The sequence below is a fragment of the Setaria viridis genome, chromosome 3, assembly GCF_005286985.2.
Source record: "Setaria viridis chromosome 3, Setaria_viridis_v4.0, whole genome shotgun sequence".
Lineage (NCBI taxonomy): Eukaryota > Viridiplantae > Streptophyta > Magnoliopsida > Poales > Poaceae > Setaria > Setaria viridis.
In genome coordinates, this window is record NC_048265.2 from 10,366,896 (window position 1) to 10,383,572 (window position 16,677).

General features: G+C 40.7%; 1 protein-coding gene and 1 pseudogene across 1 annotated transcript; one reads left to right on the forward strand and one right to left on the reverse strand.

The window, feature by feature from the left end:
* Nucleotides 1-484: 484 nt before the first annotated feature.
* On the forward strand, nucleotides 485-3,443 carry LOC117846990 (3-deoxy-manno-octulosonate cytidylyltransferase). Its single transcript, XM_034728125.2, has 8 exons — nucleotides 485-811; nucleotides 1,731-1,776; nucleotides 1,869-1,955; nucleotides 2,039-2,163; nucleotides 2,388-2,527; nucleotides 2,608-2,659; nucleotides 2,777-2,887; nucleotides 3,076-3,443. Exons 1-8 carry the CDS (start codon nucleotides 572-574, stop codon nucleotides 3,166-3,168), a joined length of 894 nt encoding a protein of 297 aa, XP_034584016.1. The 5' UTR covers nucleotides 485-571; the 3' UTR covers nucleotides 3,169-3,443.
* An 8,175-nt stretch (nucleotides 3,444-11,618) lies between these two features.
* Nucleotides 11,619-14,202, reverse strand: LOC117850830 (uncharacterized; annotated as a pseudogene).
* Nucleotides 14,203-16,677: the final 2,475 nt, after the last annotated feature.

Here is a 16,677-nt window from a genome sequence, read left to right on the forward strand (position 1 = left end):
TTGCTCAAGTGTTGCTAAAATTAGCTAGCTAAAGTTTAGCTAGGGATGTTTGGATCCATTAGCTAAATGATAATTGAAGAGTTATCTATTCTACTCCTCTCTACTACTTTAGAAAATTTTCCTGAGGAATATGGAGAGGCAATTTGATCTTTAGCAGTTTAACTAAGTTTAACCAGGTTTAATCAAGTAAAAGAATTTTTAGCCACCTAAACTTTACCTGGGCCTTATTCAAATCCATGGCAGCTAAAATTTAACTAATGAATCCAAACAGAACCTTCGTTGCGAAGAAAGCAATATGCCGCGTTAATGTCGGAGAATATCGGAGAAACATAAGAAAAAAAAGGGAGAGGGAGTTGAGCTCACGGTCTGGGCCGCCAAAACCCTTTGCTGCGCCGATTCAGGCCCAACATGGAAATGGGCTACACCATCGACGACTTGTGACGAACTAGCGGAATTGCCTCTCAAAAAAACAAAACTAAAGCGGAATTAACGCAGTCGTACGGTGGTCTAAGCGTGTCAGTGTCTGTCGAGAGCTCCGCGCGCGGATCCAGGCGACCGTACCGACGCTGCGATGCCGATCTGCGCGCCGTCATCGGACTCCTCGGCCTCATCGGCGTCGGGTGGCCGCGCGTGGATAGTCCACGGGCTGGCGCTCGGCACGGCGGCTGCGGCTGCGGCTGCCGCGGCGTACCTGTACCGCCGGCCGAGCGGATTCCGCAGCCGCGCGGTGGGGATCATACCCGCGCGCTTCGCCTCCTCGCGCTTCGAGGGCAAGCCGCTCGCGCACATCCTCGGCAAGCCCATGATCCAGGTCCGCCCCCCTGCTTGCTTACCTTGTCGTATCACATCTGACAGTGACAGCGAGGGGAGGCTTGCGGTAGAAAATCAAACTGGGGAAAGTGTAACGACTACTCGCGGTTGGGATTGCGAGGGGATGTCGAATCGATTTATGCTGTTTCCTCGCCTGGTCTTGGGCTGTGGTGTCATGTCGGTGTCGCGCATGGCGTTTCAGCGAGTGCAAGATGGTGTTCTTTTGGTTGCCAATAGCATTGCCGTATAAAGTTGGTCCGTAATTTCGCTTACCTGTGCTATATCAAGTTTGCTTAGGTCGAATAGTATTGTTGTGAATCGTGATTTTGTCCAGACCTCATACTTCGCAGTTCAAATTGTTTCAGTTCAGTGACTAAGGCGAATTTATGTGAAGCTGTTGGAGTTTGGTGTTTAGACTGGTTGGATCAAGATAAAACCTGGTGATTCGGTGTTACCTATTTCAAATAATGGAAATATTCTGGCCATGCTGATTACTCAATTATCTGTATAATAGTGCATACTCTGCACTGCAGTTTTGATTGGGGCGTTTTCCATGTGAGAGCCCTTTGACTCAAACGCACTTCATGTTGTATTGTAATCAATACTTTTTCAGCATTTAAATTTAAAAGTTAAGCTTGGGTTTGTTGTCTCTGACTGCAAACGAATTTATATTTGATCAATGGATTCCGGGAAAGGAAATGGTATATAGATGTCAGTTTAACCAGTTTTAGTTTCTTGTATACGATTAGTTTACCAGTCCGTATAGTTCCTGCACTATCTTGTGTTGACACTTACTTATACCAAATGCAGTACTAGTTTATGTCTCAAAGCGCATCATTACCTTATCAAATCATTTTCATTTTTCATTTCTTGTTTCTGCCTCTAGTTTTTATTATTTTTTTTGTCTTTCACATTTACAGAGAACATGGGAAAGAGTTATGTTAGCTTCTTCCTTGGACCATGTTGGTAAGCCCAACACGTCCATACCTTAAGTTGATCATTTACTTGATTGTTTCATTTGTTCATCATGTTCACACTAGCTTTTTTTGTCCCCTTAGTTGTGGCAACCGATGATGAGAGAATTGCAGATTGTTGTCGAGGATTTGGAGCTGATGTTATAATGACATCAGAATCATGCAGAAATGGTACTGATTTTATTGTTATGTAGTTATGCTATCTTTTCATGATTATGTGGTAAACCACTGTATGCGTTTATTGGCATTTGTAGGATCTGAACGCTGCTGTGAGGCACTTCAAAAGCTTGGGAAACGTTATGATATTGTTGTCAATATTCAAGGCGATGAGCCTCTTATTGAACCAGAGATAATAGATGGTGTCGTTATGGCACTGCAGGTGGTTACTTATGCAACACTACATTGATGTTTCTTGGACTTCTCTTCAGTTAAATAAAATTGTTCTTGGCTCCAGTAGTTGGGCACAAAATCTTTTTCTTTAAGTGTACTCCTGAAAGTTGAATACCGTGCATTTTTCACCTGACCTTTTACTCCTTATCTCCCCGTACCTTCGCAAACCTCTTTAATTGACATTGTTCTTTGAACTTCCAATTTGGCTTGCAGCGAGCTCCTGATGCAGTCTTCAGTACAGCTGTTACTTCACTGAAACCTGAAGATGCATCTGACACAAATCGAGTAAAGTGTGTTGTGGATAATCAGGGCTATGCAATCTACTTTTCAAGAGGGCTGATACCATCCAACAAGTAAGCCACCAATATTTGTCTTTAGTCTTCCATCAACCATATTTTCAGATGCACCTTTTTTCTGACTTTTGGCATTTCAGATCAGGGAAAGTCAATCCTAATTATCCATATCTTCTTCACCTTGGAATCTCGGTATCTCATCAACCTTATGTTTATTGTGGCTTATGTTTGGTTCATGGTCTTTTGCGGCTGAACCTGTAGTCTGTAACGCCCTAAAATTGACGAATTAACTGACTGTTTCGCATACAGGGCTTTGATTCAAAGTTCTTGATGATCTATCCGGAACTTTCACCAACACCTTTACAACTGGAAGAGGACCTAGAGCAACTTAAAGTTCTTGAAAACGGCTATAGGATGAAGGTAATTTGGCATGAGACTTTAGGGTTTATGAGGTCGACTGTGCCTGTTTGTTACTGCTCGGATGCTTGTTTTTCATGATGAACTTGGACAGGCTGAATGCTCTGTTTTTCTTTTTCAACGTGTATAGTAGCATTTCTCTTTATTTGGTGCATAAAATGCTTTGTGTTTATTTTCCATAATAATTGTAGGTGATCAAAGTGGACCATGATGCCCATGGTGTGGATGCACCTGAGGATGTTGAGAAAATCGAAGAACTGATGCGAGCCAGAAACATTCAGTAGAAAATGAAGAGAGTATCTGCTTTGCGTTGCCATCGGCTAGGCTCACTGGGAGACTTTGGGCTGTGCTGCACCCTTGTCTGCAGATAGCATGGTAGTAGCATGCAAACCTGCTGAGTTGATCAGTTTGGAGCTGTTCGGTTAGCTGTTCTTATTCGTGCCCCTTTTTCGAGACCCACAGGCCCCTGTATTTAATACTTGCATGACTTGTTTCGTTGTAGACTGGTGTAGTGGTGTAGCACGGCCTCTTAAGGCATAATATCAGATATTTCAATTCACTCCTGACTCCTTGAGTTTGTGCTTGCCTAACTTTGAGTAATAGCCCATGCTAATTGTCTCTGTTACATTACGCTTCAATCATTACAGGGCACGCAGGCAGGCTGTATCTGCGTTAGGACTCTTTCCTCCTGTGCTTTTTGAAAAATAAATGGTTTTCCATACTGAGGCAATTGAATAGAAAAATCTCCAGCGTACGACATCATATACATCGGCGGCCACGGGCTACCCCACCGACGCCGAGACCACTGCTGGCTAGCGTCTTTGCGGCCGCGCCGTCCACTTCACCGACGGCGAGGACCACGGCCGTGGCAGGGGCGCCAGCAGGAAACCCCTGCCCAAGCCTCGGATCGGGTCATCTGCCAGATTCCGATGGACCCCACTATCTACTGACCAAGGACCTGGGTATTGGACTGTCAGCTGATCCCTGTCCCTGACAAAAGGAATTTTTCAGAAGTCTGCTTGCAAGCTGTTATTTGTTTCCATTCTTTGTTGTTGTTATGATGTTACCTTGTCGTGGCAATAACATACAGGGAGATCCATTTAGCTTATAATGAACGAATTCCAATCATAAATTTAAAACTACTACTCCTGTTCCAAATCGTAAGCTATTCCAACTTTCTTGAAGAGTCCAACCATTTTATATTTGACTAAAATTAAAGAGGATCGTAAAGATTCATGGCACCCGATAGATATACTATAAAAATATATTTAATAAAAAAACTAATAGTACTTATTTGGTATTATGAATATTAGTATTTTACTGTATAAATTTGGTCAAACTTGAGATGTTTTGACTTTCCAAAAAAGTTAAAATGACTTACAATTTGGAACGGAGGGAGTACTTTTGATTCTCGCTAGATGTTCTGAATATTTGAAGAATGCAAGGTGAGAGCACCACTCAGATATTGTACTAAATCTTCATTGGAAAATCTTTAGCTTGATTGAACTTTTCTGGCCATGTACTGTATGACTCTTGCAGTGCTGGGCAATTGATATACAAGTGTGTTCGGATTTTTATCACCTACAACCACAAGCAAGCTCTCACGTGTTCATGATTGGTCAATGTCCCTGCAAGATGAGGTAAGCTTACATGCCCCCCTTCAATTTTACCAACGATCTTTGCTTGATGTTATTTTTTGCTACATAATACAAAGTTCTTCACCTTCCATGCTTCTGTATAATCTCAGAATACAACATTCGGCAATAGTTCCGAACAATCCACCTATTTTTTAAGTATATGTAAAGTGAATTCTTAATCTGAATCTCTCAATTTTCAGTTCAATGGAGGTTTTCAGGGGTAGCACATTGTTCCGAACTGGTTACAATTTTTGTAGCAGTTTATTGTCATCCCTAGCAAACTGTCATGCTATGAGCTGTCAGACTGATTTATCTGAAATATGACTTTCAGGGCTAGCCCTACTGAATTTGTTACCCCTGAGCTTATCTAATATGCATGTAGTCTCTTAGTGCAATCGTTCCAAATTTGCATATTTGTTTTCCTGCAAATTTGGGAGTTCTTCAACTGAGTAAATTATTTCTGATGTTTATGCCTGGTAGGATGGGTGAATCATGCTAAATGTTCTAGGTTTCTCCTTGCTCCACTTTACTCGACGCCTAAATCCTCATATTGGGTTATACATGTTTCTGATAAGTTTTTCCTTTACACTGAAAGCAAGTATGCATTCATGCACAGACCTTTCAGGTTGTGTCGTGGGCTCGTGGCAGTACTGCAGATTGGCACATTGCATTCACCAGCCAGTACTGAATTGCTTTTGAAAGTAAATCAGCTCCCAGTTCTTTATAAGTTATTTGTTTCTTATCTCTATTCCTTCATGATATTATTGAAAACATTAAAGTGTACCCATGGTACTTCTGATGGATGGAATTTGGATGGTATCATCGCCCAATAGCTATGAATGAATGTTACACAGAAATACCTTTTTAATGTTAGAAAGATGGTTCCTTCTGCTTTCCTTTTGTTCTTCGTATTTAACTTATTTTCTATGTACTGTTATTTAAATGTTCTTTCATACCTTTTAAATTACCTTTCAGATTGAAGGTGGTGTATATCATGTTCTGCACTTTCTACTTCAGCCTTCAATGTTTTTTTTTCCCTGGATGACAACTCAAACCTGAAGCAACTTTCTGGTTGGCTATATGGGACGAAATGATTTGAAGAACTATCTCATTCAGAACAATGACGATGTATTCGATGACTAGGTCATTGTAAAATATAATTAAATCAGAGTATTTTACTTGAGACGCCGATACTTATAAATTCTAATGAGTAACGGGTTTGATTTATTATGCCGGTTTTATGAGTACATTAATAAGTTTTAAGTTTTAGTTTGCTAGCCCATGCAATATGCAGAGGTTTCAATGTAAATAGTGTCATTTGTATGCCAATATTGAAGATAAATATGGGTAAAATGGTGTCAATAACGAGCGCCAACAATGCTATAGTTTCACCCTCTTAGCTGTGGGCTGTGGTTGTGGAGACATGCTGGTTGACTTTGTGCGCAGCTTCATGCTAAGATATATTTGATGCATATGATGCCTGGTAGATTTATGATGCACGTTCATTTCTTATTGCTTTGATCATGAATGATATCAAATGTTCTAGTAAGAAATAAAAATGCAGGAGGTTTTGGTTCGACGTAAGCACAGATGGGTTGAACCTGTGCGACAGGAGGCATGAAGCACACTCCACTTGATAGTAAAGTATATTTAGTCTTTCATACTTTGTTCTGACTAATTAGCATAGCAATAAGTAAGAGGAAAAATAATTTTGCTCTACTAGTTTGTAAATGAACTAAAAAAATGGAAATAATAGAGATTGCTACCTCGATAAACCTATGGCGAAAATGCCAACCTAATATAATGCTTCAGCCTGCGTGCTGCTGCCATTATTTTCACCATATCTAAAATGTCCTCCATGTTATGAGTCAGACCTGCCAGCACCATAGAATTTAGATTGTGCACTGAAATGCAATGGAGGGTGGTGATGTACTTAAGCTTCAGTACCCAGCATCAGCACCCTGGTTCAGCACGGCCGTACACCATCATTTGACCGGATGTCAGAGAGATAGGGGGCGTCATAGTGTCCAAAATGTGCCTCCATATCAGGTTAGTAACCCCCTCATCTGCAATTCGACACATGCATATGGGCCAACAACGTATGAAATTTCTATTGCAATCTGACGCGCACTTATAATCGACAAGATACAAAAAATTCCTCATCATGCCTCCAAATCCCATATCAATGAGTCACTGCCATACCTATCAATGAAATAGGCACCTCCTCGTACCCGTTCGTTCAAAAAAAAAGTCACTGCCATACAACTTCGCACATCAGATCATATAAAACACTATGGGAAAATGGGGAACGATGCGAAAATGGGGGGAAATGGAGGAAGAAGAAAGCATTACAATCGTAGGCAAACTGCACCTTGGACTTGGAGGCGGCAGCGCTCCCCAGATCTGCTTGTGCGGACCGGATATGTGCCTACAGGTGGAAGGGTACGGCGCGGCGTGGGATGTGATGTGCCGAAGTGGCTGCAAGGTGAAACTGCGGCGAGGACGCGGCCGCATGAATATATGTTACCCGAGTTACATCAACATGCGGTGAAATTGGCTGATGAACAACTCATCAGAAACATGACATGAGGTCAGAAATAGCTTACTATTCCTAACTCAGCAGAAACATGACATGGGTCTATAGCCAAGTAACTGCTGTCACGCAAAGAAAGGTAATGCAAGAGGATTTCGCACGAAAACATGACATGGGGTCAGAAAGACCTTACTATCTAAAGTAATTGCTATTGCACAAACAAAGATAATGCAAGAGGATTTGACATATTATTGGACCATATCACAGGGATAGTAGTGATTCTTTGACCGAGATATCAACGTCCATCTTTTCAGCCATGTTTTTCTAAACTGACAGCATCTTTCAGATCATAAAGTGGTTTCCACAAAATAAAATGAAACAAAGATCTGGTTTCCAAATAAGGTTGGCAGCGATGCCTTAGAAAATCATCCATTAAATATTTAAATAACTTAGTCATAAACTAAACGCTTTTTAACCCAGACATCATCAATAATAATCATACAAACTAGTAGCAAAAGATCAGATTACAAGCAATGCCTGGATCGGTAACCACTCCTCTTTCCCTTCCTCCGTGGTGCTAGTGATGGGTTGAATGACTCGATCTTTGACCCACCTTTCTTTCTCTTCCTCCCCGGTGCTGGTTCTGGGTTACAAGCAATGTCTGGATCATTAACCACCCCTCTTTCCCTTTCTCCCTAGTGCTGGCGGTGGGTTGAATAACTCCATCTTTCGCCCACCTCTCTTTCCCTTCCTCCCTAGTGTGCTAGTTATAGGTTATTTGGCCCATCCTTCTCTCTATTTTGCCTTGTGTGGGTTGTCAAACCTTAGCAGTTTCCTTATATGAATTGCTTTCATTGCCACTTCCATGGCATCCACAGTGCGTCATATTGTTCGACAGTCTCTCACGACAACCTCTAAGGTCCACCCTCACATATTGAAAACTGGGGCACAAGTTAATTTGTCAAGGCCAAACTTCTTATTGAAAAACATAGCAAAAGATAATAAGTTAGGGCTGTTGAGAAACAATCTGTCATCACCATTGAGAGTCTTTTCATAATATCCACAAGTCACCGCAAAATATTTCATAGAATCTGCCATCAAATCTTTATGATGCTCCAAATAAGGCTCAATCTGCCATCAAATCTTTATGATGCTCCAAATAAGGCTCCATAAATTCTACTAGTAAATAAGAATCCTTGCGGTGGGTAGTGATAAAGGAACTGAGAACTATCATGAATGTATGGGATGAGGTTCAGATCGGATTTGCTACAATCTTCCATAAACTTCGACTCCTCACACCCCAACTAAGCCACAGTTTCTAGCAAACAAAAAACCCCACTTTAGCAATCACTGAGGCTGTAACTATGTGCTATCAAAAAATCAAACACTAAAGTAATCCTCCCGTTCTTCCACAAACTCATTTGAAGCTACCACAAGAGTGATTCTGACTTGGGTTCCTATGTAAGCCCTGGACTTGACGAAGACGAACCCATTGCAGTAGCCAGATGTCTCTTATCGCCTACTATCACAATCAATTTCTGGGCCTTCAAATAGATTTTGAAGGTCATCTTTTGGATTGGATTTATCAAAAATACATATAAATAAATTATCATCTCACCTAGCTACAAATATATGCTGACTAACTCCCCAAATCGGCATGAACTTCTTAATTGACTAAGCACGTCTAGAATTTCACACATGTCAACGCCATAAAAAATAAAGTGAAATTGTTAGCTTTATTTTATCTATCCAGCCCCTCCCTAGCCAACCTACCTATAACTATTTATAAAAATATGCCGAACAGTTCCCACATTCAGACATGTGCCACCTTAAAAAAAATATCTATTACCCCTCCAAGATGCAGAATAGTTGCATTGGGATTCTAAGAAAGTGTAATAACAGGTATAATTGGGGGAAGCCAAACAAAATACTACCATTGTGACCATGAGCAACGAGATGAAAAAATCAAAATAAAACTACGCCGCCAAGGACGCACATAACACAAGATCGAATCCTTGCAGAGAAAGGTGACACCTGGCACATTGGCACTAGCGGGGCGGGTGGTGAGGGGGTAGCTGGGTTTGGGAGGGTGAGATTAGGGTTGGACGACTAGGTGGATGGGCGCGCTACGCTGCGCTGCTCATAATTTTGTGCTTCATGAATCATAACAAAGGACTAGTAATATATAGGTAGCTGGATCTTAGAATTTGAAATAAAGTACTCGAAAGAACAGATGTGTATCAGCATTTTAGAAAAAGAAACATAAGTGCATTGTTTACAAACATATATAGGATATATTAAAGATGTAGAAATAATTTTGATATTAGGCTAGAGAAAAGAAACGAAAGTGTATTGTATACAAACATAAGAAGGGCACTGATGGCAACGATGGTGAGAAATGGAGCAAGAAAAGGTTTGTTTGGATAAATCAAGTGGGTAGCTTAATTATGTTTCTTTTTTTATACTGCACCTACTCTGGGTGGTACTCTATATTGTTTTGAGTAGCAACAAGTACCTGATATTTCAGCAGCATGATGTCTCGAGAAACATAAAGATGCTTCAAGTCTGCCTGCTCCATGTGTCAGTGTCTTACCAAAGCTTGCTATAGTGCCTGAGGAATGGAGTAAGAAAAGATTTGTCTGGATAAGTCAAGTGGGGAACTTATGTTTTTTTTATACCGCAGCTACTTAGAGTAGTACTGTATATTGTTGTGAGTAGCACTACCTACCGGATATTTCAGCAACATGATGTCTCGAAAAACATAAAGGTGCTTCAAGTCTACCTGCCCCACGTTTCAATGTCTTACCAAGGCTTGCTACACTGCCTGATGCCCTCATCATTCGCCTAAGCTAGGATCTTTAATATACCTAAGGTAGAAGCTTAATATAGAGTAATAGATGAGCATTTTACATTGCCTATACTGGTTAGGCTGGGCTGCTCGAGCTCTGTCCGGGCCGCGCGCGAACAGAGTTTCTTTTTGATTAAAATATTTTTTCGGTCAAACTGTTAGTAGTTGAAGGCTAAATAAGTTGGAAGGGCTAAATTTCGAGCATACGACCGACCCGACCGAAGAAATTTCCTCTGTGTAAAATAATAGGCTCGTGCCCGCACGTTCAGATCCGATCCGAATTTCTAAGGAAAAAGTTAGCCCACGTATGGCTGCGCTGACATCAAGCGTGTGACCATGCGCGACCTGTTGCGGCCTGTGTGAGAAGATTGGGCTGATGTTGTACATGCTTTGAATGTGTTTTACATTTTAAAGATGCGATAACTTTTTGCTGAGATGCCCGTTTTCAATTCCGTTTGTACCACTACGTCTCTTACGACGAGATCTACAAAACTAATCCATGATGCACATATTTCGAAATAGTTTTTTATATAGTGACAACTTATAGTGAATACATAGTAGCTAGTTTTATGTTAAGTGTAGCAACTTAAATGCAAATAAACTAGCGAATTATATACATAAATTGCTACAAAGTAAATCTCACCTAGCATTCTTACCTATCTTGAGTATCTACTATGACATCTTCGTCTCTACATAAACTGTTCTACTGCCCCCTATAAGTTGTTGCATTTCTGTATGTAAGTTGTAACAATATAAAAGCTATCACACGTTCTCTACGTAAAGTGATACTAATTATTTTATACAAATTCTTTATATAAGTAAAGATCTATTAGACATATAAGTTACTAGACCATCCAACATAGGTGACTGTATTTCCATGGGCCAATTTCCGCTGGACAAACAAGACAACTTGTTAGTTCTAGAAATATAATGTAAATATAAGTTACTACTAATACTACACATAAGTTGATGAGAAAACTGAAATTAATTCAAAACCTATGGAAAGTGGATCTTATTTCGTAGATAAAATTTTAAGAATATAAATGTGAAAATGTTTCATAAAAAAATGTAAAAACAGATTCGAAATCTGAAGTGTAGTGAGGGCAGTCCCAATGGATGATTTCCAGATGCAGTTTCCAAGAGAAAAATAGAGTAATTAATGTACAATAGAAACTATTTCTTCCAACCCATGATTTCTATAGTAGTGTTCATGCAAAGGATAAATTAAATGCAATACAAAAAGGAAGTAGATCATCTGTGGCTATCAGCCATGCAGCCTGTTTCCAGAATCATATATTAATAATAGCAAAAGAACTATCTCTGGATAACAAAAGAACTGATAATAGGTAGCACATATAGTTGATAACAAAAGAACTGAAGTTCATGATATGCATAGTAAAATAATAAGGTGGCATCATCCATCATCAGGTCACGCAGCACTCCAGAAATCATCATTTGCAAGGAAATAACACAAGTGTTCATACACTCAGTTTGCAATACTGACAGGTGTTCACACAAGTTTTCAATTTCACAGGAAATAAATACTGACAGGAAATAAATACACAAAAGTTTTTAGTTTCTAGTCACTGCATACTCAGTTTGCAAATACCTTAATTATCAGTTTAGCAAATAAGACCATGCAGTTTTCAGATTTTCAGATTCACATGCAGTTTTCAGATTTTCATATTCACATGCAGTTTCAATTTAGCAAATACCTTAATTATCTGTAGCAAATAAGACCATCCTCATGCTCTCCAATGCTTTCTCCCTCTCAGCCAAAGCATGTGCACTCAAATTGCTTGTGGGTGCTAACAGTAGCTCTTTATAAGTGTCTAGCATTTTACACTTCACTTGTTCTTGTGCTGCCTTATGTGCAAGCTTGGCCGCTTCAAGCTTGTTGTTTGCCAAATTTTGTTGCACCTCTGACACCTTCTCACGGTCCTTTCTAGCCTTTGTGCTTACTTCAATGAACTTGTCTAGCTTCTCAGTAATAGCTGAATAAGCATCAGATGCCTTCTTTTTCCTATAGCGCTCATCCTTGACCTTCTTATGACTCATAGGATGAATATTAGGATTATCATCCAAATTCACCACTTCAGCTGGCATAGTAGTTGCACCCTTCTTCTCCTTTTTCTTTTCCATTTCTTTAACATATGCAGACCACTTCCTTTCATCTCGAACAACCTTCCATATATGCTTCAATATGAAATCTTTATCATTATGTGTAGAGGCATACATCTTGTCAGCAAGATCCATCAATTGGTCATCACTAAACCCACTTCTGTACACTCTATTGGTTTGTATCCAGCAACCATGATACTCACTCACTGGTTTCTTAACACGATCCCAACGGATTTTCAGTTGGTTCCGATTTCTCTGACGGCAATTCTTTGTGGTTTGGTTGTACTCTTTAGTACCATCCGCCCAATATTGATCTCCTTTCTGTCAATTCCATCAACCGGGTCCTTTGAGTTACGCAACCAAGCACTGGCCTACATTTAAAAAAACAACAGCTCAAAGTTTACAACCAAACATAATTTTTCATATTCTCCAGGCTTAAAGTTTACAAAGTAAGAAAGGTGGCTTACCAATCTAATGTCTCATCTTTCGTCCAGTTCAATCGCTTGTCGGTTCTAGGATCTTGGGGGTTTTCATCAGCATCCACATCAACATCGATTGTTTCTTTATTTTTTGCATTGCTTCTGCCTATCAGGGTTTGTTCAGAACTTGGAGCAATTGGAGAAGTTGCACTTTTCCTTTTTGTAGTTCTAACAAAATGGAAATTTTCATTGAGATGGTTAGGAGATTGATCTAACTGCACATTGGTAAACCCACCTGGTGGGTAAATCCTGAAAAAAGAAAAAAATATGTTCAGTGCAACTAGTGTGCTACAACCATAGTGATTATTTATCAAAAAAGACATGCGGATGATGTGCACAGCATTTCTGTCAACGACATGCTGAATATATCAGATGATGATAGCTTGACTAGGATCTACTGCACCTCTTATTTACACTGACGTGATGCATCTTCATAATCAACTCAAGGAGGTTGCACTTGAACATTGGGATAACAAAATACCTTAACTATGTTACCAAGTAATTCTAAGCTTAGAAGTTAACATGGTATCCTAGAAAAGGAACCAAGCACATGGAAAACGACTTACATGAGTTCTATTACTGTTCCTAGACCACAATATTTGATACTGACGTCTCAGCAGAAAATGGAGCTATGATAAATGATTTCCTTTGCAAGGCTAATGCATAGACACTCCTATAAATACACAACATGGATCAGGGCAGTTCAGCTAAAAGCCTGACAAAACCATGTTGCCAACTGGATCAAAACCATCCTAGGAACAGAACGTCACACTGAAGGCCACCTGAACTCTTAGGAACAACAGTGGACAGAATACACCAACCTTGGTACCTCTTATTTCCTTTCTGAAATACTCTCCCATTGCATGAGAGCTCTACCAGAATGAGAGCTCTACCAGTTCAGAAACTAAGACCTGACACCTGAGTACTTGCACTTGACAAAACAAATGTAATCTATTGAATATTCACGATTGCACTTGACAATAACTAGCACAGATATTAGCTTGACCATCAAACATACTTTTCATCAATCACAAAAGGGAAACCATACTAGATGCACTGCCTGAAGGACTTGTATAGGAGTGAAATAATCATACCCTACAGTGGGAGAGGCCATAGGAGATGAGCTTGTCCACCACGCAGGAAAACCGGCGAGTTGAACACTTGCGGCTGACGGAGATCCAGTAGCAACGGCGACAGGAGCATTAGCAACGGCGGCAGGAGCACCAGCACCAGTGCCTCTCCTGAAATTCATTTTCTCAGATTGGGGGCAGAGGAGGCTAGGTCTAGGAATTGGGGATCGAGCGTAGGAGGTAGAGGGCTTGCGGCAGTGGCGGGAGAGGGCTTCCAGCGGTGGCCGGGAGGTCGGGGGAGAGCGTGTAGAGGTGAGTGAGGCGGAGGGTGAGGTGCGGGTGCGACGGCGCGTGGAGGAGCCCGGCGGTGAGGAGGCCCGCGTGGAGGCGGCGGAGCACGCGGAGGAAGGAGGTCGAGGAGCCAAGGGAGCGGCTTGCAGCTCGTGGCGGCAAGAGAGGGCTTGCGGCGGCGGAGATGGCGATGCGGCGGGAGAGGGCGCGTGGGAGATGGCGATACGGCGGGAGAGGGTGTGCGGGAAAGCGCGATGCGCCGGAGAGGGTGCGCGGGAGATGGCTTGCGGCGGCGGCGGGAGAGGAATTGCGGCGGCGGCGTACGGGATCCGGATGCATGCCGAAAGAAACTGCTTGAGTCTCCCCAACGCCGTTTCGGTGGTTTCGTGGTGTTTCGGTGCTGTGTCGACTTGGTTCCGTGAGGAGGAAATGGTGTTTCTGTTTTGTGCTCTCACTCCTCATTAATTGTTTTGCCAGATAAGCAAATAGCTGAGCTGTCAAGGTAATTAATAGATATAGAAACTACCATAAATACTCCATTGGACTGACCTGAGAAAGTTATCATCAATCAAAGAAAATAGAGCAAAGTAAATAAAATAGCATAATTTTCTTCCGACAAGAAGCACATGTACTGCTAGTATGCTACTCCCGGTGCTCTACTCGCATGCACACAATTATTTGTTGTGCACGCGCGGGGTGTGCTCCTTCTAGCGGTTAGCTTTGCGTGCACATGATTAGCTCCGCACAGTGGGTCGCGCGATCGCATTTTGCGCTACCGGTTGCGCGTTAATGCAGTCCGCTCTGAAGCAGTCTTTTGGCCTCATCAACCGTAGATGCATCTAGATAATGGTTGTTATTTCTACTTGCGGATGCTGAGGGAAAAGGCTTCATCAGGTGGGTTATGGACAGACCTTCCAATACTGAATCAAAGCAATGTGTGGAGCAGAAATCCAAGCGTACTAGTACTGGATCTGGATATAAACAAAGGATATCCGAACACCTTCTGCCACCTTCATTTGCTAAGTGGAAATTTGGCCAATCTTTCCCCAATACTTAGAATAGAAATTCTATATCCAAAAGTATATGACCTAAGGACTAAGGCAATGCAAGTAATCAAAGCTAACTTTCCATTAATCCCACACGTCCATCACCCCTTTCTTTTTTTCGCCGACAGAGTTAAGCAATGTTGCTTTTAGAACAGGAACCAATTAGTTAACTCTCTTGTTTATTTTTGTCAGAATAGTGACATGATCGATATGCATTGGATTACGCCACTTTAAATCGAGTTTGAGGTTGATGTACTGCAAGTCCGGCAATGGTGTGCACTGCACTTGGGCGCTTTTGCTCGCCAGTTGGACAGTTGATAAACTAGGTCCAATTAAGCAGGCCACTTGCCTAATGGCCACCGCGATCCGATGCGCTTCTCGGACATGAATGCTCTTTCGGCATATGGTTTCTTGTCGTGGCGGCGCACCCTGATAGGTAGTAGTAGAACTGCAAAAGGCTTATGGCAGACAAAGTTTTGTGTGAGCTATAGACATTTCTAGCAGGTTGGTCGCTGTCTTCTCCATTAAAAATATTGTTTTTTAAGGCATTGTCATCTTCATCTTTTCAGTTTCCACAGCAATTCGCTGTATCATAATAATAATTTTAATACCAGATTACTCAAAAAAAATACCAGATTAGAAAATTATGGACAAACTTGCTTTTCGGATACCTTTTTAGATGTCCAAATGTGTGACTCATTTGCCATTAGAGGAACTGAGAGGAAGGGTCAAGGTAATAAAATAGCACTCGTAGTAGCGGTAACGTGGTGTGAAGTATAAACGGTTCAAAAGATAGCGCTATTGAGTCCAAAAGGCAGTTTACTGGCATGATATCTTATTATGGCCAATACAGCGCATTATAAAATCTTTTATTTTTCATCGTAAACCTTTGTTATCCTATATATTGCATGTATGTTATGTACAGTTTATGATTCTAAAATCTTAATTGACTAGGTTGTTCTGAATAGTCATGATATATATAGACAATTACACATATTAATGAAATTTAAAAAATATCACTACTAGAACTTAGCGCCTGCTATATCGTCACTATGTTGATGCCAGCTAACTGTTATCCACTGTGGAGAGTGCAGCTTCACCTAAATATAAAAATATAAAGCTTGAATGCACAGTCATGGAACATGACTTTGGGCCCTGTCAATAAAGTACTAATAACAGGAAATCCGGTCAATGTCCACTCGTGCCAAAATTAGGGCCAAACAAATCTGCAAATGCTGTTGGTACTAAAATAGCTATCAGTTGTGCCTTCTAATTAGTTATCTGTACCTTTGGTGTACTGCGGTGAGGCAATGAGGCCGTGTGTTTATTTCTTTGGAAGAAGTATCCAAAATACTACCCTCAACTCTAAAATATTCTTTGATTCAATATGCGTACCCTCTAAACTATGCTATTTAGTTCAATTTATCCCTTAGCATAATTTATCTTTTTTCTCCATACACTAGTTGAATTTAAATTTAAAATTTTGCGACACCACAATGTACATCAAAAAATTATTATGGATTTTTCATCAATATTTTTTGTATAATTTTGTATCCCAAGAATTAATTTATTATTAAATATCATATCCTATGAAAATAATGATAAAAGTTTCATGATGAATTTTTCTAACATATGTTATGATATCTGCTATCATCTCCCAAAATTTAACTTTAAACTCCACCTGTGCATGGAGAAAAAAAAGACAAATTGTGTTAGGGCATGAATTGAATCAAATGGTATAGTTTAGGGGTAAACTAAACCAAGAAAT

Excerpts from the sequence above, each read along its gene's own strand:
- LOC117846990 (XM_034728125.2), top strand. The coding sequence starts at position 572 with ATGCCGATCTGCGCGCCGTCATCGGACTCCTCGGCCTCATCGGCGTCG. Across the intron at positions 2,528-2,607 it reads GGGCTGATACCATCCAACAA|ATCAGGGAAAGTCAATCCTA; the intron begins GTAAGCCACCAA and ends TTGGCATTTCAG. Across the intron at positions 2,888-3,075 it reads AAAACGGCTATAGGATGAAG|GTGATCAAAGTGGACCATGA; the intron begins GTAATTTGGCAT and ends TAATAATTGTAG.